Here is a 27,086-nt window from a genome sequence, read left to right as displayed (position 1 = left end):
GTGCAGGAGTTCTGTATGGTGGGGTCAGGGAGGAGTTGGGGAGCACATTGTTTTGTATTTTCTCCTTTCAAACAATCCCTCTGTTTTCATTCTTGCATCTTCTTCCCCACCTCCACTACCTCTCCAGGGGCCTGTAAGACACACTGGGCCCCTCTCTGACCTCTAGGAGGATCCTCCACCAGCAATAATGATGAATGCTCTGACCACTTTTTCTTTTTCAGACTTTGGTTTAAGTTTTTCATCCAACCGTCTTCTCTTTGTCATTGTGACTCTAATTTCTTTACTGTCATTTTAGAGGACCCTCCAGTGAGAGAGGGGGAAAGCACTTGTTTTCAATCAGCTATCTTTAAGCAAAAACATTTTTTTTAAGGAATTCAGTGAAGGAATGGATTTTATTCTATCCTGATGCATATTTGGAGAATGGGAAGTTCCAATGACCCTTTTATGGTGGGATAAAAAAAATCCTATGAGTCTTTACAACTTTTAGAAATACAGAGAAGTTTATTAAGACATTATCAGCAAGGGGAAGAATTTATCAAGTAAGAATCAGAATTATAAAGCTTTTTGAGTCTCTAAATTACTTCTCACAGGTGTGGTTATGTTTGAAACCCAGAGGTCTTATATTTCTTCATGTATATAACACTTCCACAGGCAGGTTTAGATATAGAGCAACCTGTCCTAGTTTTGAATATTCACACAAGTCTCTATATTAGACCAAAGAAAAAGACATATTCTCAGTATTAATTGAGACTTTATCAGAGGAGTGTCTTTGACCTAATTTTATGATGTGGAATGCCATTCCTGCCTCTGCAGTTACAGGTGGGAGAGGTCTAGCTCCTTTACACCTTCCTGAGATTTATTCTATTTGTTATTAACTAAGAAGACTTGCAGTTCAGTGTTAGGTTCTGTAGTATTATCTCAGTTTGTTTTTTTATTTCTTTGTCTGTAACTTTTTTTTTTGTAATGTGTATTCATCAGGGTTCTTCAGAGAAACAGAACCAATAGGCTGTGTGTGTGTGAGTGTGTGTGTGTGTGTGTGTGTGTGTGTGCGTGTATATATATAGAGAAAGAGATATTTATTGTAAGGAATTGGCTCACACATTAATGGAGGCCAGCAGGTCCAAAGTCTGCTATGCACCAGCAGGCTAGAGACCCAGCAGAGTCTCTGAAAGCAGTCAGCTGGAGAATTCCTTTTTACTCAGGGAGGCTGGTCTTTTTGTTTTATTCAGGCCTTCAGCTGATTGGATGAGGCCGACCCACATTATGGAGGGCAAACTGCTTACTCAAAGTTCACCAATTTAAAATAAAATGTTAGTCTTATACCCCAAACCCTCCACATTGAGACATAAAATTAGCCATCTGAGTATCATATAAATTCCTGTAAAGCTTTTACAATTTTAAAATTCAATGTTTTCCGTAGAGAGTTTGGGTGAAAGTCTTTTTACAGTAGTTTTGATTAGCACAGGGTAAACTCTTTCACTTCTATGTACAAGCCTTCCTTAAGCCCAGTGTATTCTTCTATTGCACCCTTGATTATTCTCTAAGTAAATAAATCCCATCTATTCTGGTCCTTGCACAAGAACATCACTTTATACACGCTGGCCCTCCATTGAGTACCTATCATCAAAAAGAATGCAAATAACAGATGTCGGCTAGGATGTGGAGAAACGGGAACCCTCCTGCACTGTTGGTGGGAATGTAAATTGGTGCAGCCACAGTGGAAAACAGCATGAATGTTTCTCAAAAAACTAAAAATAGAACCACCATATGACCTAGCAATTCTACTCTTGGGTATATATCTGAAAAAAAAAAACAAAAAACCACCAATTAGAAAAGATACATGCGCCCAAATGTTCCTAGAAGCATTATTTACAATTGCCAATATAAGGAAGCAACCTAAGTGTCCATCAACAGATGAACAGATAAAGAAGATGTAGTGTATATGTATGCAATGGAATACTACTCAGCCATAAAAAAATGAATGAAATTTTGCCAGTTGCCACAACACGGATGGACTTGGAGGGCACTATACTAAGTGAAATAAGTCAGATAGAGAAAGACAAATACTGGATGGTATCACTTATATGTGGAATGTAAAAAAATACAGCCAACTAATGAATGTAACAAAAAAGAGGCAGACTCACAGATATAGAGAACAAACTAGTGGTTACCAGTAGGGAGAGAGGGGGAAGCAGGAATTTAGGGGTGATGGACTGGGAGATACAAACTATTGGGTGTAACATAGGCTACAAGGTTATATTGTATAACACGGGGAATTATAGACCATATTTTGTCATAACTGTAAATGGAGTGTAACCTTTAAAAATTGTATAAAAAATATATGTAGTAAATATTCATGTAGAAAAAAGAATAGTCATTGTAATATATAATTTCATATATAAAAACATTCAGAAGCTGTAAAAAATAAATAAGTAAAATAAAATCTTCTGACCTCCATGGGCCTCTCGGAAACTCAACGTCTACTTTCATATTGTGTCTTTGTTTCTCAGAATGATCACAGGGGACCAGAACCCAGAGGAGCAGAACCCAGAGGTGCAGTTTTTCTATGAGTTCATATTCAGGCTCTTCAGAGAAAATAAGGTGGAGATTGCAAGTGCAATAACAAAGCCGTTTCCTTTCCTCATGGGCCTCCGAGATCGGGGCTTCATCCCTGAGCAGATGTACAAGGTAAGTGAGGAGAATTCCCTCTTGATAACCTGCCAAATTTAGGATGCAATGAGCAGGCTAAAGGTCCTCCTATGAACAGGGACGTTCGCCATCCTACAAGTTAGGAGGTGAGAGGAGAAGTAACATCACAGACAACATCCCTTCTTCTGTAGTAAACGGGGGAGGTGCGTGGCGATGGAGATGTGGCAACGTTGGAATTGCGAGTAGGTAGGGAGCATCTTAGATATTTTGATACAATATGATAACAATAACAAAATTAAAGCAAATCAGTGAGTTGGGCAACATTTCATTACAAAGACTCCTTATTTTACGCACTCGAACCTGAAGTGATTGAACTCATAGGGAAGTCGTGTCACGGTAGGATAAATTTGGAAGCAGATGCTTGCTGCTCTCTTTCCAAATCGTTTCTTGCACTTTAGACACTTCCGGATACAGAGTACAGGTAAAGGTTAACAATGGGCCTTCTTGGGGTTACTGAGGACAAGTCTTCTTTTTGTCTTTGTGAATTTTCTTTGCCCTTTGGCAACATTCACAGAAGGGGAGAGCGGTTACATGGTTTCCTGGAGGGAAGGGCAGTGGTTATTGTCTGGTCAACTAAATGGCCTCTCTGTACCAGTAAGGGCTACTCCTGAAGCATCCTGGCCAGGCTCTTAAAGCCCCCACACAGCATTCTACTTTGAACCGACTTTTATTCTTCAAAATTGCTCTCTTAAGTGGCCATCAATGTCAGAGAGGCAGGTTAACAAAATAAGAGTCTATTTTTATGATGGAGAATATTTTAGAAGTCATCCAAATATATGTAACATTCTAATATTTCACCAGAGAACAATTAGTCTATTTATAATCCAAGTCTCCTATAACCCATACACTCAAAGCTACATAATTCACCATTCAATATTTTTAAGCATTTTCAAGAAGCTTGTGGAAATCTGGTCCCGGTGGAAAGAGTGGTGTATGATGCTCTCAGTGAACTGGAGAAGAAATTTGACAAGACAGTTCTGGATGCCCTGTTCAGCAGAGTTAACCTGAAGGCCTATCCTGATTTACTTCAGATTTGCAGAAACTTCCAAAATGGTAATTATAACTTTCAACAAGTTTTGGGGTTCAAGTCCACTTCATTCACTGATTCATTCATTCACTCTTCATTATATTTGACAGTTATTATATGGAGTGACTACTACATGGCAGGCAGGGAGAGAATACAATAGAGAAGAAAACACACATGACTTGTGTCCTCATGGAGCTTACACATAGTGGGGGTGACACCTTAGCCAAGTAATCCCACAAATGATTGCTCAGCCAGGACCTGAATTTGGTGCTGAGAAACATAGGATTTGAGTCTCTACTTTTCTGGAGGAAGGCATGAATTATGCCTTTTGTAGGAAAGGAAGTAGCCCTATCTGATACTTGCAGACATGTTCAAAGATGGAAATATTTTCTTTGTATTGAAAGATCTGTCATTCAATGCAGTCCTGTGCCTGAACAAAGAATGGAGAATTCACAAGAGAAGGTCAGCACATACCCATGCATTGGGGAGGGGGCAGCATGTGAAAGCTACAAAGTAGGAAAGGAACAGTGGACCTGCAGAACCATGTGGCTGAAAAATGGAGCATGGGTGGGAGGGCTCGTTCATGCCTAGGCCTCCTTATGTTCTCTAAATCTCTCACCCACATAACATTTACCCCTGTGTCCTCTTCCAAAGTTGGCCTGGGCATGAAGTCAACATGTCTTGGGGATGGAAAAAGCAGCTCCCTACTGCCCTGACCCCTCAGTGGGTATTGCCCCCAGGAGGTACAGTTGTGTTAGTATTCACTTCCCATCTGTGCCTTTCAGAAAATTTTCATTTCTTGTCTGTGTCTTTCAGAATGTGTCTTTCCTTGTTTTCTGGGTTTCTCCCCACCCATCTTACCCCAGGGAAGTACTAGTTCCTCTTCACTGTGTGTCTCTTTATAACCAAGTCTTTTTCCCTGACCCAAGGTGTTTTTTCCTTCCTTTCTTCTTTCCTTCCTTCCTCTCTCCCTCCTTTCCTTCCTTCCTTCTAAATCTCCATCTTCGAAAGATGTTAGGGCTTTTCTTCTGTAATGTAGGTGTATTTCTCTAGAAATATTAGCTTTCTCCTGAAGAAATCCATCTGCTTCTTCCCTGGTCTTAGTTGCACATAGAATTTACAAAACACATTCCACGTGTATTATTTATTTTAAATTGCCTTTCACTGTTTTCTGATCATTTTGAAGGGGGTTGACCACTATTTACAACTTTTCCACTGTCCATTCTTTTTTTTTTTTTAACATCTTCGTTAGAGTATAATTGCTATACAATGGTGTGTTAGTTTCTGCTTTATAACAAAGTGAATCAGTTATGCATATACAAATGTCCCCATATCTCTTCCCTCTTGCATCTCCCTCCCTCCCACCCTCCCTATCCCACCCCTCTAGGTGGTCACAAAGCACCAAGCTGATCTCGCTGTGCTATGCGGCTGCTTCCCACTAGCTTTCTATTTTATGTCTGGTAGTGTATATATGTCCATGTCACTCTCTCACTTTGTCCCAGCTTGCCCTTCCCCCTCCCCATATCCTCAAGTCCATTCTCTAGTAGGTCTGCATCTTTATTCCCATCTTGCCCCTGGGTTCTTCTGACCATTTTTTTTCTTTTTTTAGATTCCATATATATGTGTTAGCATACGGTATTTGTTTTTCTCTTTCTGACTTACTTCACTCTGTATGACAGTCTCTAGGTCCATCCACCTCACTACAAATAACTCAGTTTCGTTCCTTTTAATGGCTGAGTAATATTCCATTGTATATATGTGCCACATCTTCTTTATCCACTCATCTGTTGATGGACACTTAGGTTACTTCCATGTCCTGGCTATTGTAAATAGAGCTGCAATGAACATTTTGGTACATGACTCTTTTTGAATGATGGTTTTCTCAGGGTATATGCCCAGTAGTGGGATTGCTGGGTCATATGGTAGTTCTATTGTTAGTTTTTTAAAGAACCTCCATACTGTTCTCCATAGTGGCTATATCAATTTACATTCCCACCAACAGTGCAAGAGGGTTCCCTTTTCTCCACACCCTCTCCAGCATTTATTGTTTGTAGATTTTTTGATGATGGCCTCTCTGACCGGTGTGAGATGATATCTCATTGTAGTTTTCATTTGCATTTCTCTAATGATTAATGATGTTGAGCATCCTTTCATGTGTTTGTTGGCAATCTGTATATCTTCTTTGGAGAAATGTCTATTTAGGTCTTCTGCCCATTTTTGGGTTGGGTTGTTTGTTTTTTTAATATTGAGCTGCATGAGTTGCTTGTATGTTTTGGAGATTAATCCTTTGTCAGTTGTTTCATTTGCAAATATTTTCTCCCATTCTGAGGGTTGTCTTTTCATCTTGTTTATGGTTTCCTTTGCTGTGCAAAAGTTTTAAGTTTCATTAGGTCCCATTTGTTTATTTTTGTTTTTATTTCTATTTCTCTAGGAGGTGGGTCAAAAAGGATCTTGCTGTGAATTATGTCCTAGAGTGTTCTGCCTATGTTTTCCTCTAAGAGTTTGATGGTGTCTGGCCTTACATTTAGGTCTTTAATCCATTTGGAGTTTATTTTTGTGTATGGTGTTAGGGAGTGTTCTAATTTCATTCTTTCACATGTAGCTGTCCAGTTTTCCCAGCACCACTTATTGAAGAGGCTGTCTTTTCTCCACTGTATATTCTTGCCTCCTTTATCAAAGAGAAGGTGACCATATGTGCGTGGGTTTATCTCTGGGCTTTCTATCCTGTTATTGATCTATATTTCTGTTTTTGTGCCAGTACCATACTGTCTTGATTACTGTAGCTTTGTAGTGTAGTCTGAAGTCAGGGAGCCTGATTCCTCCAACTCCGTTTTTCTTTCTCAAGATTGCTTTGGCTATTCGGGGTCTTTTGTGTTTCCATACAAATTGTGAGATTTTTTGTTCTAGTTCTGTGAAAAATGCCAGTGTTCGTTTGATAGGGATTGCATTGAATCTGTAGATTGCTTTGGGTAGTAGAGTCATTTTCACAATGTTGATTCTTCCAATCCAAGAACATGGTATATCTCTCCATCTATTTGTATCATCTTTAATTTCTTTCATCAGTGTCTTATAATTTTCTGCATACAGGTCTTTTGTCTCCTTAGGTAGGTTTATTCCTAGATATTTTATTCTTTTTGTTGCAGTGGTAAATGGGAGTGTTTTCTTAATTTCACTTTCAGATTTTTCATCATTAGTGTATAGGAATGCAAGAGATTTCTGGTCATCAGTTTTGCATCCTGCTACTTTACCAAATTCATTGATTAGCTCTAGTAGTTTTCTGGTAGCACCTTTAGGATTCTCTATGTATAGTATCATGTCATCTGCAAACAGTGAAAGCTTTACTTCTTCTTTTCCGATTTGGATTCCTTTTATTTCTTTTTCTTCTCTGATTGCTGTGGCTAAAACTTCCAAAACTATGTTGAATAATAGTGGTGAGAGTGGGCAACCTTGTCTTGTTCCTGATCTTAGTGGAAATGGTTTCAGCTTTTCACCATTGAGGATGATGTTGGCTGTGGGTTTGTCATATATGGCCTTTATTATGTTGAGGTAAGTTCCCTCTATGCCTACTTTCTGGAGGGTTTTTATCATAAATGGGTGTTGAATTTTGTTGAAAGCTTTCTCTACATCTATTGCGATGATCATACGGTTTTTCTCCTTCATATGTCCATTCTTTTTTAAAACTTGAGAGGTGCATTAGATGTGGAACAGCTGTAAGTTTCCAGGAGCAACATCAAGCCACAGGTCATGTGAGACCCACTGAAGTCTAGGGTTCCCTGAGGGCTGGAAGGTTCCCTCTGAACTATGGGAGTCAAGGATGTCCTGGATGTGTAACTATGAGATGCAGCTCTTGGTCACTGTCTGGGATCTCTAATTGCCTTTCCTTTCTCTTCTCAGTGATTCATGAAAACTTCCATTACCAAAGCATTGGTGAAGGAGAGACAAAGGAGACATTCAACTTACAATTAAACCGTGAACAAGGTAATTCTGACTTGATAGAAGCTTGCTGTCTCATCTACTAAGAGGAAAGGAGATCAGGGATCAGGGGACTGAGCTCCTGGGTGGAGAGTGCACCCTGGGGAAGGGATGCAGCAGGAGATGGGGAAGCCAGAGCAGTGGTGTGTTGTATGGGCTCCCAACTAACCAGCCAGATCTGGAATTCAAGAATATTGCTAGGCGATGTGACAACTAAGAAGATGGAACATGAACCCAAGAGAGAAGATCTCACTGCAACCATGAGGCAGAATTAAGGGGGAGAACTGACAGCAGTAATTGTGAGCTAGGAATTCAGTGGATCTGGGAAGGAGTAAGGGTTTGTGACAAGTCCAAAGAGGAAGGCTTTGATGTGTCAAAAGGAGGAACAGTTGTAAACAGTACTCATAATAAAAGAAAAGAGAGGAAGAGAGTGAGCAGTAATTGTGTGCAGGGTGTGGAAGAGATGGTGTTCTGTAGAAAAGAAGGAAAGGAGAAGGGAAGGAGTAAAAGAAAGGAGAAGGGAAGGAGTAAAAAGGGGCGAAGAGAACAAAGGGCAGTAATAACTCTGACTATGACAATAGTCACAACGCATAACATTCACAGACCACTAGGCGTAAGGTCAGCGCTTCATGTGCATCGACATGTTTAATGCTCACATATGCCTTATGTACTTTTGTAACCAGTATGCACCGTTTCTAGCTTTTAACCATCTTTTCATTCATATTATTACTAATAATTAATCATTAAATTCTAACACGTAAGACATTAATTGAAAATTATGATTTCTTGCTAAGTTACTATAACCCAGGTATCACTTTACCAGTAGCATCTCACTTAATTCTCATAACAATCCTGTCATAAGGGTTTTGTTATGCCCATTTTTCAGGAGAAGAAACTGAGGTGTGAAGATAGTTAGTGATTCAGTGAGTGAAACAGCCTTCAAGCCCAAGGAAAGGTCTCCATCCTTAAGCCAAATGGTCTACAATAAATTTAGTTATTTGTTAAATGTTGAGTTTTTTCTCTTGGAAATGACAAATGTAAGAAAAAACCAAAGAATGGCCTTGCAGAATGCCATTAATATGTATCCTTAATTTGGATTTATACCTCAGATATTATATATTTTATAGAGGTATTAATACATTTATGTAACATTCGGATGTATTTTAATAATAATACTTACTCTTTTTAATAAAGACAAATAGCTAAAAGTATAAAATGTATATTAAAAAGTACAAAGTGTATCAAAAATATATTTAGAGATTCATCTACCACTACGAATAGTGGGAATGAGAATGGGGTGGTGGAAGGATTTGTAATAGTTATTGGTAAAGGATATAGGTTCAGTATGAAAGGAAGGGGAAACAAATCCTTCAACATTCCTAATGTGATCTAGGTGACACCCTACCTAGAGCTAGAATCCCAGAGCATATCAGTGATGGATGCAGATGAGTATAAGGGAAGAAGATTCATCTTGTGACCCAAATGGTACAATAAAAATCCAGGAAATGGTGAATGAATGTGCCCGAGAATCTGAACAAGCAGTAAGGTTGACTGACAGTCCAATATTTGCCTGGATGACTGACTCTGAGTATGGTAGCACATACAGGGAGGGAGGAAGGGGGATGTCATGTGTTCATAATTCAGAAAGGAGGCCCCAGGGAGCCCCAAGGAACCCTGCTCCTCTCCCCAAGGGGCAGAGGAGTAGATCAGAGTCTAGGGTGAGGAGACATTTACTTACCAAGAAAGCATATCTGGTTTTTGTGGTAAAGGGGAGAGGTAAAAAAAAACACAAAGAGACAGAGAGGGTAGTACACTGGAATAGCATAGGTATAAAGGGTATAAAGAGTTGGAAGAGAAAAACTAGAGAGACAAAGGGGGAAGAGCCAGAAGCCTCACTGGGGAAGAGAGAGGCAGAAATACAAGGTGACAGGAGTGGCCAAGGAGAGAGACACCCTCAGAAACAAGAATGCACAATCCTTCCTCGGGGAGACACAGTGTTGGGAAGAGGACTGTAAGTACAAATGTGAGAAATGGAGAGAAGTAGAATGGACTGTAAAAAGATGGAAAATAAGGCAGAGCAAACATAGAAAAAATTAACCTCTCCTCCTGCTTCACACTATCCACAAAATATAATTCAAGTTGGATCACAAATCTAAAAGTTAAGGCTAAAACGATAAAGCTTCTAAAAGAAAACACAGGAGCGTATCCTTGCAAATTTAGGGTTGACAAAAATTTGTTACATAGGACAGAAAAAGCATGGACCATAAAAGAAAAACTTGATAAATTGCACTTCATCAAAATTAAAAACTACTAATCCAAAGACACCATTAAGAAAAGGAAAAGGCAAGTCATAGACTGGGAGAAAATATTTGCAATGCATATATCTGACAAAGGATTGTACCTGGAATGTATAAAGAACTCCTACAAAAGAATAATAAAAAGACACACCACTAATTTAAAAAATGGACAAAAGACTTGAACAGACACTTCACTCAGAAGATATAAAATGACCAATAAGAACATAAACAAAGTATATATCATCATTAGTCATTGGGGAAATGCAAATTTCATTAGTCATTGGGGAAAAGCCACACGAGCTACCATTCGGTTACTAGAATTGCTAAAATTAAAAATACTGACAACACCAAATGCTGATGAGACTATGGAACAATTAGAACTCCTTTATATACGTTGCTGGTTGGACTATAAAGTGATAGATATAACCACTTTGGAAAACTAGCAGTTTCCTATAAAGTTAAATATAACCCACGACCCAGCAGTCCTACTCCTAAGTATCTTTTCATAAGGAATGAAAACATATGTTCACACAAAGATTTGTACAACAATGTTCATAGTAGCTTTATTCCTAATATTTAAAATCTGGAACCAATTCAAATTCTCATCAATAAGAGAAAATAAACTGTGATATATTTATAGAATGGAATACTATTCAGCAATATAACGAATGAACTACTGGTATATGTAACCACATGGATGAATCTCAGAAACATTATGTTGAGAAAAAGAAACCAGTCACAGGAGTATGTACTATGTGATCCTATTGATGTGAGCATCAGTACAGACAAGTATAGTACCAGAAAGGAAGGACTTGTTAATGGTGATAGAAATCAAAACAGTGGTTGCTTATAGTGGGTAGAAACTGACTGGCATGGTGGAAATGTTCCAAATCTTGACTGTGATGTTGGTCACAGAGCTGTTTTACACTTAAGATATGTGCATCTCAATGAAAAAGAGGCAAGCAAGGCTCTGCTGGGCCTCAGATGGGGTCCTTGGAACTTGAACATCATCAGAGTTCATCTTGAGCACACAGAGGTCTCTTCTCTGGATACTGTCTGAGTTCTTTTTCCTGTTGCTCTCTTTAGTGTCCTTGGAACAGTCACCTCTCCAAATGAACAATGTAATAAGGTTAGAAGATGTACCCAGCTTACTGCCATATGACAGACGAGGTAACTATCGTTTAATTTATCAATTCCATATTAAACCTTTGTTTTCTTGTCTTCATGGAAGCAAAGCCTACCTTCGGTCTCCTATCCTAGGCCTCTGCTAGCCCCCACTTCTCCTACCTGCCCTTACCTGCTCACATATGCAACAGAGACAGTGAGAAAAGGAATCTGAGCTCCTGAGTAGATGGAGCACCCATTGATGGGGAATATAAAAAGAGAAAATTGAAAAGGTAGATAAGGTGTAATATGTGACAAATTACATGAATGGATCCAGTTTTCTAAAATCCCACTCTTCCAGGTTGAGATAGGGGATAATTTTCAATTAATTTCACAGAACAACTAAGAGGAACTTGGAAACATCATGGCATGTCAGGTTCACGCAGGAGAACTGGCCAGTTGGAGGTCCCTGGTACCGTAGTCAGAGTCCAAGAGGAGAGTTTTGGAGATGATGAGAGGGGAGAACCTGGAGGATGAAATCACACAGAGAGACAAAAGTTGAATAGTGTTGGGAGACAGAGGTCAAAATAAAGTGGGAGAAACAGATGGAATGGGAGCAAGTGTAAGACACAGCAGAGAAGAGAGAAACTGAAAAATCTCCCGAGAAACAGAGATAAAAGTTGAGAGCGAAAAGTATGGAAAGGGCAAGAGTGAGAGGAAAATAAATACTAAGAATTGGGAAAAGTCAGGGAGACGTACAAAGGCAACTATGTAGAGAAAGAGTTGAAGGAGAATGGATGGAAAACAGGTTGAGAGTGAAAAGACAATAAAAGAGAGAGGAGCAGATTGGGACATTGTAGACCTGAGGTAAGAGCACTGGATATAAGCAACTTTGGGCACAAGTGTTGGCAACATTAGCTGTGAGTTTTCAGATTAAACTGTCCTTAACCATCGAAGTGGGACTTGTAAAATAATCACATTGCAATAGTCCTCTCCCTGAATATTCCAGTGATTCCTATGACCAAATCACCACCCTAGATTGTCTTCAGAGTACATTTATCCGTGGACTCGAAGACCATGGTCTGCTAGATATCTACACGTGAATTCTTTCAAGAACCTTTAACTTGGCATTTCAGAACTAAAAGTAGCATCTTCATCACTCAAGCTAGATCTAAACTCCTCTTCAGCATTCATGTCTCAGTGATGGATCCTTATTATCTCATAGGTTTTCAAGTTGGAAGTCTAGGCGTCACCGTGACTGCTCTTGCCCTCAAATAAATGCCTGTTACTCATCCAGTATAGTCATTTCTCTTCCAGAATATCTCCAAGCTGTCCATCTGTCACACCCCCAAGTTTTCAGACCTCTGCCATGGTTCTCAAAGCAACAGTCTTCTGTTCATTACCTTCCTCTAATCTTGCTTCCAACAAATGTGTTATTTGCACTTCAACTACATGGGACATTTGAAAATGAAAATTAGATTGTGTTATGTTCCAACATACTTTCTTAATACACTAAGGATTAAATAAATGTTTCTCTGAGTGGCATCCAAGATCACCCATGATAAGCCCCGTATCGATTTTCCCAGCCTCATCACCTGCCTCCTGCACTATTAATTCAATATAGTATAAACTTTTTTCCTCCAATAATTTTATTTTTTTAATTTGTATTTTATTTTATTTTTTAAAATTTTACTGAAATATAGTTGATTTACAATGTTGTGTTAGTTTCAAGTGTACAGCAAAGTGATTCAGTTATACATATATGTTTGTATACATGTATATATATTCTTATTTTACCTTCTCTTCCATTATACATTATTACAAGATATTGCGTATAGTTCCCTGTGCTATACAGTAGGTCCTTGTTGGTTATCTTTTTTTATATATAGTAATGTGTATATGTTAATCCTAAACTCCTAATTTATCCCTCCCCGACTTCTCCTTTGGTAACCATATGTTTGTTTTCTATGTCTGTGAGTCTGTTTCTGTTTTTTAAGTAAGTTCATTTGTATCATTTTTTAAAATTCCACATACATATAAGCAATATCATATGATATTTGTTTGTCTCGTTTACTCCCCCAATAATTTTAATTGTTAAATCTTTCATATCTGAGCCTTTTCATACATTTTCTGCCTTATTCAGAACTGTTTTCACATTCTACTGCCCTCCACTTAACCTCCTCACTCTGGTAAATTCTATTTAAAACATACTATTGCAGGGAGGCCTTTCTTTAGAGAAAGCTAGAAAGAAACAAGACAAAGGATAGGAGAGAAGGAGCAACATCAGAGAAACAAGACTAAAGTTGCAGGAACAGAGAAAGAGACACTCCAGGAGACACCAGCAGAAAGAAACAGAGGCAGAGATGGATAAAATGTAAAGAATCAAATGGAAAGGGAAGAAGTAGAAAGAGAATGTGGTATAAGAAAAGGAAACCACTAAGATCAGGAACAAGACAAGGTTGCCCACTCTCACCACTATTATTCAACATAATTTTGGAATTTTTAGCCACAGCAATCAGAGAAGAAAAAGAGATAAAAGGAATCCAAATCAGAAAAGAAGAAGTAAAGCTTTCACTGTTTGCAGATGACATGGTACTATACATAGAGAATCCTAAAGATGCTACCAGAAAACTACTAGAACTAATTAATGAATTTGGTAAAGTAGCAGGATACAAAACTGATGACCAGAAATCTCTTGCATTCCTATACACTAATGATGAAAAATCTGAAAGTGAAATTAAGAAAACACTCCCATTTACCACTGCAACAAAAAGAATAAAATATCTAGGAATAAACCTACCTAAGGAGACAAAAGACCTGTATGCAGAAAATTATAAGACACTGATGAAAGAAATTAAAGATGATACAAATAGATGGAGAGATATACCATGTTCTTGGATTGGAAGAATCAACATTGTGAAAATGACTCTACTACCCAAAGCAATCTACAGATTCAGTGCAATCCCTATCAAACTACCACTGGCATTTTCCACAGAACTAGAACAAAAAATCTCACAATTTGTATGGAAACACAAAAGATCCCGAATAGCCAAAGCAATCTTGAGAAAGAAAAACGGGGCTGGAGGAATCAGGCTCCCTGACTTCAGACTACACTACAAAGCTACAGTAATCAAGACAGTAGGTACTGGCATAAAAACAGAAATATAGATCAATCTAACAGGATAGAAATCCCGGAGATAAACCCACACACATATGGTCACCTTCTCTTTGATAAAGGAGGCAAGAATATACAGTGGAGAAAAGACAGCCTCTTCAATAAGTGGTGCTGGGAAAACTGGACAGCTACATGTGAAAGAATGAAATTAGAACACTCCCTAACACCATACACAAAAATAAACTCCAAATGGATTACAGACCTAAATGTAAGGCCAGACACCATCAAACTCTTAGAGGAAAACATAGGCAGAACACTCTATGACATAAATCACAGCAAGATCCTTTTTGACCCACTTCCTAGAGAAATGGAAATAAAAACAAAAATAAACAAATGGGACCTAATGAAACTTAAAACTTTTGCACAGCAAAGGAAACCATAAACAAGATGAAAAGACAACCCTCAGAATGGGAGAAAATATTTGCAAATGAAACAACTGACAAAGGATTAATCTCCAAAACATACAAGCAACTCATGCAGCTCAATATTAAAAAAACAAACAACCCAATCCAAAAATGGGCAGAAGACCTAAACAGACATTTCTCCAAAGAAGATATACAGATTGCCAACAAACACATGAAAGGATGCTCAACATCATTAATCATTAGAGAAATGCAAATGAAAACTACAATGAGATATCATCTCACAGCGGTCAGAATGGCCATCATCAAAAAATCTACAAACAATAAATGCTGGAGAGGGTGTGGAGAAAAGGGAACCCTCTTGCACTGTTGGTGGGAATGTAAATTGCTATAGCCACTATGGAGAACAGTATGGAGGTTCCTTAAAAAACTAACAGTAGAACTACCATATGACCCAGCAATCCCACTACTGGGCATATACCCTGAGAAAACCATCATTCAAAAAGAGTCATGTACCAAAATGTTCATTGCTGCTCTATTTACAATAGCCAGGACATGGAAGCAACCTAAGTGTCCATCAACAGATGAGTGGATAAAGAAGATGTGGCACATATATACAATGGAATACTAGTCAGCCATAAAAAGGAACGAAACTGAGTTATTCGTAGTGAGGTGGATGGACCTAGAGACTGTCATACAGAGTGAAGTAAGCCAGAAAGAGAAAAACAAATACCGTATGCTAACACATATATTTGGAATCTAAAAAAAAAAAGACAAAAAATTGGTCAGAAGAACCTAGGGGCAAGATGTGAATAAAGATGCAGACCTGCTAGGGAATGGACTTGAGGATACGAGGAGGGGGAAGGGTAAGCTGGGACAAAGTGAGAGAGTGATATGGATATATATACACTACCAAACGTAAAATAGAAAGCTAGTGGGAAGCAGCCGCATAGCGCAGGGAGATCAGCTCGGTGCTTTGTGACCACTTAGAGGGGTGGAATAGGGAGGGTGGGAGGGAGGGAGATGCAAGGTGGAAGAGATATGGGGACATATGTATATGTATAACTGATTCACTTTGTTATAAAGCAGAAACTAACACACCATTGTAAAGCAATTATACTCCAATGAACATGTTAAAAAAAAAAAAAAAGGAAAGGAAGATTTTTCCACAATGAATGAATTCCTCAGCCCCTAGTGAAAGCTGCTGAAGCAATGTTAACCTTCAGGTCAGGTTATTTTGGGGAGTGGGACCTTCCAGTTTCTCAGGATTTCTTGGTTTTCTAGTTATTTTCTTGCTGTTTATCCTCCTTGGTCATAAATTGAGATGTCTGTGAGATTTCATTCTTTACTGTAGGGAACAACAATTCCTGGTGGGAGATCTGTGATGGAGAAGAGCTCCAGGGAACCTCGAACTTCCCACCAAGATGTGAGCTGGGTAAGGATGGGGAGGGATTGCCAGCCGAGGGTGTCAGGTGGCTGAATTCAGAGCTGGTGTTTATTGATGCTTTTTACCCTGAGCACACTCCACAGTCAAAAGGTCTAGTGTGTCTTCGAATCCCATGAGTCCATAATAACATAAGTAACATAACAAATAACATAAATGTTCCTAAGTGCATTCTAGTAGCAATATGCTGGAGAAAAGTGATGTCTCTCATAGCTATTAATAGTAAAGACTTGAATTTATACCGACCTGCCCTTTATCTTCTCTAAAGAATAAAAACTATGTATTATTCTATTTGGTTATAATGCTATTATTTTGTGCCTAACTTTGGAAAACCCCCAAAAGAAACATGGTCCTAAAGATCAATTGCTCCCAAATCTAAAGTACAATTTTTTGTCAACTATTATTTATTATGTGACTGATTTTTCAAAGAATTTTGGCAAACAAGATGTCATTCTTCTCTCCACAAAGTTATGGATGTAACAGACAAAATGTTACTTATTCCTGTTTTACAGGTAAAGAAATAGAAGCACTGAAGTGTGTAAGGGTCTTTTAGCAGTCAAAGCAGTTAAACAAGCGAGGGTACCAGCATCCTCGATGACTTACTATGGTGACTATCGTGTGGGGCTGCAGAGGGTCAGGGCATCCAAGACTTAGGTACATATATATGATGGAATATTACTCAGCCATAAAAAGGAACGAAATTGGGTAATTTGTAGAGATGCAGCTGGACCTAGAGTGTGTCATACAGAGTGAAGTAAGTCAGAAAGAGAAAAACAAATATCGTATATTAACGCATATATGTGGAATCTAGAAAAACGATACAGATGAACCTATTTGCAGGACAGGAATAGAGACGCAGACGTAGAGAATGGACATGTGGACACAGGGGAGAGGAGAGGTGGGATGAATTGGAGATTAGGATTGACATATATACACTACCATGTGTAAAATAGATAGCTAGTATGAAGCTACAGTATTGCACAGGGAGCTCAGCTTGGTGCTCTATGATGAGCTACATGGGTGGGATGGGGTGGTGGGGAGGGAAGTCCAAGAGGGAGGGGATATATATCAGTATACATATATATGTATATCACTATACATATAGCTGATTCACTTTGTTGTACAGCAGAAACTAACACAACAGTGTAAAGTAACTGCACCCCAATTAAAAAAAAAAACAAACAAACTGACTCATGAGTAGGAAAACTGTCAAAGAACATTGAAGGGCAAAGAAGAAGAAGAGGAAGACTGGGAGGGAAGCCCAGAGAGTAAAGGAGGTGTGTGATCCTTCATGGCACAAAAACAACCATGTGTGGGGACAGAAAAATGAGGAGAAAGGTGACTGAGAGATAACGGGAAGGAAAAAAGGCAGAGAGAGGCTCTGGTGGGTCTAAAGTGAGGTGTGTGGAGCAACAGTATCTTTTTCCCAAGGCGAAGTTCACCTGACCATTGAACACCAGAATTCAGCATGAGCACCCTGAGGTCTGTACCTCATCACCATGTCTGGATGGTCTTTTCTGTTTTTCTTTAGTTTCCTGTGAGCACAAAGCTCTTCAAAGGACAAACGAAGGCAAGTCTGAAGAGATTCCCAAACTGCAAGCAGGTAACGGGGGAGCTAATATTGATTTAAGTGACCAATTATCTCATTAATTTGCTTGCATGTCTGTATGCAAGGGACATTTCCCTTCATTCCCCCAAACACAAACACACACCTTTCCTTAGGCTCTGGTTGCTTTCTTCAGGTATATGGGAGGCAAGGGGGAAAGAGGGGCTAAGGGCCTTAATGGAGGGGCTTCTGGGTAGAGAATTTAAGGGCACAGAATAATAAAAATGTAGATTGGGGCCACCACATGGAGTTGCCTAAGTAGGTTCAATTTTATTTAAAAGTATATGGAATCTAAATACAACCAGATTGGGGTTTGGAGGAGAGAGATCATTTTAAACTTATGTCCCAGGATTGCATAGGATTAATGAAATGCTATGTATAGGAGAGACAAAGAGGAAGTGAGTTAAAAGAAAAAATAGGGATGGATTAAAGACCTAAATGTAAGGCCAGATACTATAAAACTCTTAGAGTAAAACTTAGGCAGAACACTCTTTGACATAAATCACAGCAAGAGCTTTTTTGATACACCTCCTAGAGTAATGAAAATAAAACCAAAAATAAACAAATGGGACCTAATTAAACTTAAAAGCTTTTGCACAGAAAAGGAAACCATAAAACAAAAAGTCAGTCCTCAGGATGGGAGAAAATATTTGCAACCAAGTAACTGACACGGGATTAATCTCCAAAATATACAAACAGCTCATGCAGCTCAATATCAAAAAAACAAACAACCCAATCAAAAAATAGGCAGAAGATCTAAATAGACATTTCTCCAAGATCTAAAGAAGACATACAGATGACCAAAAAGCACATGAAGAGATATTCAACATCACTAATTATTAGAGAAATGCAAATCAAAACTACAATTAGGTATCACCCCACACCGGTTAGAATGGCCATCATCAAAAAACCTACAAACAATAAATACTGGAGAGAGTGTGGAGAAAAGGGAACCCTCCTACACTGTTGGTGGGAATGTAAATTGGTACAGCCACTATGGAGAACAGTATGGAGTTTCCTTAAAAGAACTAAAAATAGAGCTACCATGTGATCCAGCAGTCCCACTCCTGGGCATATATCTGCAGAAAACCATAATTCGAAGAGATACATGAACTACAGTGTTCATTGCAGCACTGTTTACAATAGCCAGGACATGGAAGCAACCTAAATGTCCATTGATAGATGAATGGATAAAGAAGATGGTACATACATACAATGGAATATTACTCAACCATAAAAAAAGAACGAAATAATGCCATTTGCAGCAACATAGATGGACCTAGAGATTGTCATACTGAGTGAAGTAAGTCAGACAGAGAAAGACAAATATCATATGATATCACTTATATGTGGAATCCAAAAAAATGGTACAAATGAACTTATTTATAAAACAGAGTCACAGATGTAGAAAACAAACTTATGGTTACCAAGGGGGAAAGTGGGGGGAAGGATAATTTGGGACAGGAGTCCCCAACCCCTGAAATGCAGACCAGTACTGGTCCATGGCCTGTTAGGAACTGGGTCGCACAGCAGGAGATGAGCAGTGGGCGAGCCAGTGAAGCTTCATCTGCCGCCCCTCATTGCTGGCATTACCACCTGAACCATCCCCCCCCCCCACCCCCCGTCCGCGGAAAAATTGTCTTCCACGAAACTGGTCCCTGGTGCCAAAAATGTTGGGAACTGCTGATTTAGGAGATTGGGATTGACATATACTCACTACTATATATTAAATAAATAACTAATAAGAACCTACTGTGTAGCACAGGGAACTCTACTCAGCACTCTGTAATGACCTATATGGGGAAAGAGTCTAAAAAAGAGTGGATATATGTATATGTATAACTGATTCACTTTGCTGTACAGCAGAAACTAACACAACATTATACCTCAACTATACTCCAATAAAAATTAATTTAAAGGGGTGAGATAAGGAGGGTGGGAGGGAGACACAAGAGGGAGGAGATATGGGGATATATGTATATGTATAGCTGATTCACTTTGTTATACAGCAGAAACTAACACACCATTGTCAAGTAATTATACTCCAAAAAAGACATTAAAAATTAATTTAAAAAATTAAAAATATAATAAAATAGATAACTAACAATGACCTACTGTGGAGCACAGGGAACTCTACTTAATACTCTGTAATGACCTATATGGGAAAAGAATCTAAAAAAGAGTGGATATATGTATATGTATAAATGATTCACTGTGCTGTACAGCAGAAACTAATACAACATTGTAAATCAACTATACTCTAATAAAAATTTTAAAAAATAAATAGACGTGGAATCGAAGTAGAACCAGGTTAGAATGTGGTATCAGGGAGGGGAGATAATTTTCAACGTGCTTTCCTCAAGGTTGTGCCAGGAACATGGGCATAGTGGGTATAATCGCAAAATAGAAAACTCATGTGAAAGACATTTAAAACGAGCCTGCCAAGGGGAAGGAAGGATCCCTGCTCTTTTGTCAGTGGCAAAAGATGAGAACTTTGATGATTTGGAGAAGGAATATGTGAGATGGACAAAATATACAGAAAGGCTGAAATTTTAATTTTTAGATTTAAATTTTAAGTTGAAACATTACAAACAGGAAGTTAAGAACTAGAGAGAACAGATAGAAGCAGGGAAATGAGCACCATAGAAGAAAGGAGGTAAACTCAATAATCAAACAAGGTACAGAATTTAAAAGGTAGAGAATGTGACATTAGAGAAAGACCCAGAGAGGGAAAGTGCTAAGAAATAGAAAGACTGGAGGAAAGTATAACAGTTATACATAGAGAAAAAGATAAAGGAGAAGAGTAAAACGTCTGTAGAGAGGGAACACTATGTACAAGGATGGAGAAGATGGTTTGGGACATTGTTGGGACTGAAAGAAGAGTTGCTGCATGGAAGCAACTTCTAACACTAGGAGTTGAACATGTTAGCCGTGAGTTTTCAGATTATGGTTCCTCCAGTTATCAAAGTGGCAACTGTAATACTCTCAGAGGCAATGGGCCTCCCCTCAGCCATTCTTGTATACTTCCATCTATAACTTAATGATCCCCAAATTCCTAACTCTGGCCCCAGCTTGCCTTGTAAGCTCATTCATCTAAGTGCCTGACTATATTTGTACAGGGATCTGAGAGACATCTCCATTTGGATGGTTTTCGGGAACTTTAATACAAGTCGCTTCCATAGTTGCATGTACCATCTTTCTTGATGCCAGATCTGCCTCCTTTCCCCGTATTCCCTATCTCAGTATGGAACACTATTGTTCCATTCTTTAGGTAGACACCTAGGGGTCACCAATGACTCTTTCCCCTCCCTCAACTCACACACCCCATCAATCATCTAGTTTAGTTAACTATACCTTTAACTTGTCTCTTACTCGTCCATTTGTTGCCACACCCGACACAGAAGCCCTAGTCAGATCTCTCTTCTATCTGGAACTAGAGCCAGAGCAACAGACTCTATCTGGTCTCATACCTTCCCCCAGTCATCCTCCCACCATATCCATTCTCTCCAACTCAACTAGATGACCCTTTGAAAATGCAGGTTGGCTTATCTCACTTTCCTACCTTAAATCAATAACTTTTTGTTGTCAAAAGGATTAAATCCTTCCCTATTTTCCTTCCCATGGCTCCAGCCTCATGTCTGCCTCTCCTGCAACGACTTCTAAAGTTTGTTTAAACCTTTGCAGTAATTTTAATTTTGACTACTTTTTCTCATCTGAGCCTTTGCACACACTTAGCCCTGTGCTTGGAACAATCTTCTTGGTCCACTCCACTCTCCATTCTGCTCACTAATCTGGTGAAATCACATGGAAGTTATAGACCACCTCAGAGATACCTTTTCTAATTCCTAGTTCTAGAAAAAAACAGCATGAGAGACGGGGAGAAGACATAAAGCTCAGCGTCAAGAAAGGAAAAGGGAGAAAAGGCAGGTGGGAACAGACATGGGAAAAGAAACAAACCAGGACAAAGAGAAGTACCAAGAGATTCCAATAGCAAGATACTGAGATAGAAATAGAAGAAGCAGAGATGTGTGGGAAGGGTGAGAATGAGAAAGAGAACAAGGTTGGGAGACAATGTGTACAGTCTCCATCAGATTATTGGATTGTGCAAGTCCCCTCTTACCTTCACGAAACCCTAAGACACAGGTATGCAAACTGTTGTAACTTCTATTTTATGGTTGGGGAAATGAAACAGAAGGGCATGGAGGTTATTTTTGCAAGGGCAAGGTGAAAAGGAAGAGTGGGCACCAGCATCTTGGGTGTGTCACTGAGGGTGACAGTTGTGTGAAGCCAGCTGACAGTCAGCGTGGGGTCATGTGGTCAGAAAAGGAAGAGGAAACCCAAGGAGTTCTGCAGGTTCCCAGGGGAGTGAACCAGGGTCCAAGAGAAGATTTAGTTAAGGAAAAAATAATGTTGGTGGGGTGGGAAAGGAAACCACTGAGAGACAGGGAGTATAGAAATGGACCCAACCACTTGGGCTTGAAGAGATCTAGAATAAGAAAGCTGGAAAGGATAACAGGAGAAAAGAGATACAGTATCACTGAAAAACAAACAAACAAACAAACAAAAAACCCAAGACCTGAAAACAAGAGATGAGGAGAGAAACACAGACAATCAAAGAGATGCACAGCTAGGAAACAGAGCTGTGTGGAGGTGGAACTGTGGGTAGGACACTGAGAAGGAGAGAGAAGAGGTGCAGATGGCAAAGAAGCGGAAGGAGACGGTGTGTCTCTCAGGAGCAGTGCTTGGAGCAGACATATGGCTTTCCCGTCATGTTTGGCATGAGCCAACCGAGGTCTGTTTCTGATCGCCCTGCATGGTCCATCATGTCCTTGTTTCTCTGCAGTGACCTGTTATCCCAAAGCTCCCCAAATGACTCACGAAGGAAAACCCAAGGAGGTGCTCAGCCTACTACCAGTAGAGGGAGAAGGTAATTATGATTTAAACTCCTCAATAAATAGGAAAAAAAAAAAATCCCCCCTTCTCTCATCTTGCCGTTCTCTTCTTCATATTCACATACATACACATGGAATTGTGTCGATTTTCTGTTTTTTTTTTTCCAAAACTGTGAGAGAGACTAAGGAGAAAGGTGAGCTGAGCTGAGTGGGGAGAGCACCCCTGCGTGGAGAACGTAGGGAGACAGGATGTGCCAAAGGTAGGCTGGGGTCCCAAAGCAGAAGTACCTGGGTGACTTTATTAAATGCATATAAAATCCAAATGTCAGCAGGTTATGGCAGTTGAGGCAAGGAGATCATTTTCAGCTTACTTCTGGAAGTACAAGGAACATGGAAGTAAGTTTTGTGAATGACTGATAAGCTTGCAATTTAGAAAGGTCATGGGGGACACTTAGAATAGAGCTGATAAGGGAAGGCTCTCCGGCACTGTGGTCCATGTGAAAATGGAAGGACTTTTGTCGGTTTGGGAGAAGGGATCTGTGAGCATGAGGAAAATATATAAAATAAGGAAATTTTACAGGCATCTAGAAAGAGAAGACCCAGAGAAAAAGAGAAAAGGAGAAAATGGAAGACAAGGTAGAAAGGGAATTACCTCAATAAGAAATGAGATACAAAGATAAAAATTAGAGAAACCATATAGAGAGGCAAATAAATACCAAAAAAAAAAAAAAGTGTGCAAGGAAGTGCAGAGAAACTATGTCGAGAAAGAGTTTTATCAGATCAATAAAGAGTGAAAACTGCTGTACAGGGAAGAGAGGAGAGAAGTTGGGATCCTGGAGCACTGAAGTATGCACATCAGACAGGAGCACCTTCGATCCCAGTAGTGAGTTTCCAAGTTAGGTTTGCCCCATGGAGAGAGCGGTGTCCATAACACAGAGTAATAATTCTCTCCCTGGCAGCCTCAGCTACTCTCAGGTAACAGAATGTGTCTCAAGCACATGCCTGCTAGGCAGACCCATCTTCCAAGGTCATCCACCTATGTATGTACCTGAAGACATTTATCCCAGGGTCTTCTCCATTTGGATGTCTTTCAGGAACTGACACTTCCAAAATTGAAACCAACATCTTCTTCCATGAAACTGGAATGTCCTTTTCTTACAGGGTTTGCTCTCTCAGTAAATGGAACTTGAATGTCCCATTTTCTCTTGCTCCCATCTTGCCCATTTTCTCCACTTTAGCACAATTTTTATTTGCAAGGTGGAAATCAGATCATATTACTTTCCCACTTAAACCTGGTGTCCTTTGTTGTCCAAAGAGTAGATCAGTTATCCTTCCTGTCTTGCTGTGCCTTCCATTCATCATGCGACCCTTGCCAATTTCTTCTTCCTCATCTCTAATGATAGTATAAATATTTTCAGTGATTGCAATGTTCTGATCTTTCTTTTATATGAGGGATTTGGAAAAATTTTCCCCTGTGGTTGGTGGTGTTGCCTTGGTCCACTCTATTTCTTACCCCATTCCCTGATCAGGTTATATTATACTATTTTAGGGTTGCCTCTCCTAACACTCACCATGAGAAAGGGAGCGAGAGGGAAAAATGGGATGGGGAAAGGTGATAAAGAGCAGTGTCAAGGCTGCAAGAGAAAAAGAGACAGGAGCAGAGGAGACAGAAACACACCAAAACAAAGAGAAACATCTAGAGATGCTGGCAGAAAGAAACAAGGGCAGAGACAGAAAAATATGCAGAGGCAATGGGGAAGAGGAAGAAGTAGAAAGAGAATTAGGTGTACGGGGAGTGTGGGAGATGGTGGGTGGTTCTCAGCCTCCGGTGGTAGTGATGGGAGGGAGTTAACCTGCAGGCCAGGGGAACCCCAAGGGCAGACCAAGATGGTCTGGGATAGAGACAGTCCCACCCATGAGATCATTGAGCTTCCCATGTCTTCAGTATGAGTTTTCTTGCCATGATTTCCCCCTGCTTGTGTACTGAGACCTCTGAGGGATTTCATTCCTTTCTGCAGAGGACAACAATGCCTGTTGGGAGGTCTGTGACAAAGAAGAGCCCCAGGAAGCCTCGAGCTCCCCACCAAGATGTGGGCCAGGTAAGGAAGGGGGGATTGCCAGCCCTGAGCTGCAGGGTTTCAGATGTCTGAATTCAGAGCTGAACAGCATGACCCTTGTTAGAATAGATGTGTTCCCTCTTCGTGTTGTAGTAGATCAGTCCTAAAGAAGGAGAGAGTGTTTTTTCCTCCACAATCTTTATGCTTATTTACACTAAAGGCTCAGTATTGTGATTTTAACCCCTGACCACCTTTTATTTTCTATAAGGAGTAAAAGATAAGTATTTATCTAGTGTTTAATAATAATAACATTATATTGTCATAACCTTGGATAGGCTTCCAAAGAAACATGGTCCTTGAGATCTACTTGTCAGAAATTAAGATCAATGATCTAAGGCCCAAATGACATTTTTTGCCACGTATTCTTCATCAGGTTATTGGAGTATATAGTGCTTTATTCTTTTCAAAGTACTTTGGCAAGTAAGATTTCCTCACAAAACTTTAGGCCTTAGCCAGGGAAACAGTTAATATCCTTCCTTAGAGATAAGAATATGGACGCACAGAAGAAGGAACTTGTTTTTCCCTGAGATCAAAGTAGGAGGAAGGGCAGAGATACCTGTGTCCCGAGTATCTCATTGCAGGTGGTGGCTGTGTGAGGCTTGTAGCAGGTCAATGTCCAAAGGGAGACCTGCAGGATCCCAAGGGCAATAGAACAGAGCCTGAACCAGAGAGCCTTCCACTTCTCAAATAAAGAATGTCAGTAGGGAGAAGAAGAGATCAAGAGAGACAGTGAGGGAAGGAATGGATCCTGCTGTAGGGATTGGAGAGACCTAGAAGAACGGAGCTGGAGCGAATAAGCAGAAAAGGAGAGATTAAGATAATCACTGAGGAAAAAAAGTAAAGATAGAAGACGTCAGGGGGATCAGAGCCCACAAAATCAAAGGCGCACAATTATTCTCCTAGTGCAGAAGCAGAAATGTTTAGAGGCACATCTATAGATAGGAAACTGAGAAGCAGAGGGTAGGAGAATGAGATTAATGAGGTGGAAATAGAGGCAGAACAGGGCTTAGTTGGATCTCAGGTGTGGTCCTTGGAGCAGATGTCCCTTTTCCCAAAGGGCAGCTCACCTGTGGTCTGAGCATCCTGGCTCAGCTCATTTTCTTGTTTCTCTTTAGTGTCCTGTGATCCTGAAGCTTCCCAAATGACCAATGAAGAAGAACCAGAGGAGCTGCCTAGTCAACCACTATGTGATGGAGAAGGTAATTGTGATTTCAACTCCCAAATTGAATCTTTGTTTTTCTGTCTGCAGAGAGGAAAATCTCCATCTTTCTTCTCCCTTCCTACCCTGCTCCCCTTCACATACCCATACAGAAGAAATATGTAGAGCCAACTGGAAAGGATGAAAAAGACAGAGAAAATTAGTGTATAAGAAGGGAGTGAGATGGGTAGACTGTTTTCAGCCTCTGATGATAGTGATGGGAACCATGTTAACCTCTAGGTCAGGTGAGCTCAAAGGCAGGAGGGTCTAAGGGCAAGGACATTCCCATCTTGGAGATACTTGAGCTGCTCTGGTCTTCCTGGTTGTCCCTGGGAGGGTTTTCCTACTATGGTTTCCATTGGTCATACACTGGGATTCCAAGAGATTTCATTCTATTTATCAGAAGGAAGCAGTACCTATTCAGAAATGTGTGATGAAGAAGAACCCCAGGAATCCTTGAGCTCACTACCAAAAAGGGGAGCAGGTGAGAGAGATAAGGACTGTCTGGGCTGCAGGGTGTCAGGAGGATGGTGTTCCCTAATGGATTTTACTCTGGGAATACTCCACAATGAAAGTTCCAGTTAATTCTCAAATATCATTCTTCACACTTACCTTGGCTCTTTGGCTCTTGTACCTTGCAAAGGACAAGAAACCTTGAGCAACTCCATAATTAGGAGATCATGCTGTTTGATTGTAGGTATCCATATATTCAGTTGTAGTAGATAGAATTCCACATAGGAGAAAGAACACAGAAGCTGCACAAAAATTTGATTAACTTTAGTGGAACTGTTAGTACATTATCTCTAGCTATTTATTATCTCCCAAGAATATTTATATTCACCTCTTCCAGCACCGAAACATAATCTTTCATTTGTGTATTATCTACAGAGAGTTGATTTATTGGTTAAGTTGGTGTAATGTACTTTAAATCATCATAAACTCTTTCTTTGCCCAAATGTTTGAACTTTTGATCTTATTATAGGAATAACTCATGACTTCAAATGTTTGAGGTTCTTTGGGGGTTGTAGTTGTTTCCTATTCCATGGACAACGCTCAAAGATGAAGTACAGTTGGGTTTAAGCTGATTTTGATGATTAGGTGGAGTCATGGTCTTTATATAAATAGTTTGTAGCATCCTTGCCCTGAATGCCCATCAATAGCTGTCAGCCTGATATTTCTTAAT

General features: G+C 39.7%; 1 protein-coding gene across 6 annotated transcripts in view; it reads left to right on the top strand.

The window, feature by feature from the left end:
• LOC137765065 (nuclear body protein SP140-like) overlaps positions 1-27,086 on the top strand; it is a 76,465-nt gene that overhangs the window by 12,276 nt on the left and 37,103 nt on the right. For 2 of the 6 annotated variants that reach the window (XM_068544260.1, XM_068544262.1), the window contains 10 exons: positions 2,511-2,688; positions 3,594-3,762; positions 7,631-7,714; positions 11,092-11,175; positions 16,001-16,081; positions 17,622-17,693; positions 22,540-22,623; positions 24,607-24,687; positions 25,821-25,904; positions 26,307-26,387. In XM_068544260.1, coding sequence (XP_068400361.1) covers positions 2,511-2,688; positions 3,594-3,762; positions 7,631-7,714; positions 11,092-11,175; positions 16,001-16,081; positions 17,622-17,693; positions 22,540-22,623; positions 24,607-24,687; positions 25,821-25,904; positions 26,307-26,387 — 998 coding nt within the window. The remainder of the gene's footprint in view (positions 1-2,510; positions 2,689-3,593; positions 3,763-7,630; positions 7,715-11,091; positions 11,176-16,000; positions 16,082-17,621; positions 17,694-22,539; positions 22,624-24,606; positions 24,688-25,820; positions 25,905-26,306; positions 26,388-27,086) is intronic. The other 4 variants (XM_068544261.1, XM_068544266.1, XM_068544265.1 and 1 more) reach the window with 4 other exon arrangements.

This window comes from Eschrichtius robustus, chromosome 5, assembly GCF_028021215.1.
Source record: "Eschrichtius robustus isolate mEscRob2 chromosome 5, mEscRob2.pri, whole genome shotgun sequence".
Classification (NCBI taxonomy): Eukaryota; Metazoa; Chordata; class Mammalia; order Artiodactyla; family Eschrichtiidae; genus Eschrichtius; species Eschrichtius robustus.
This window is presented reverse-complemented; position numbering and strand designations above follow the sequence as displayed.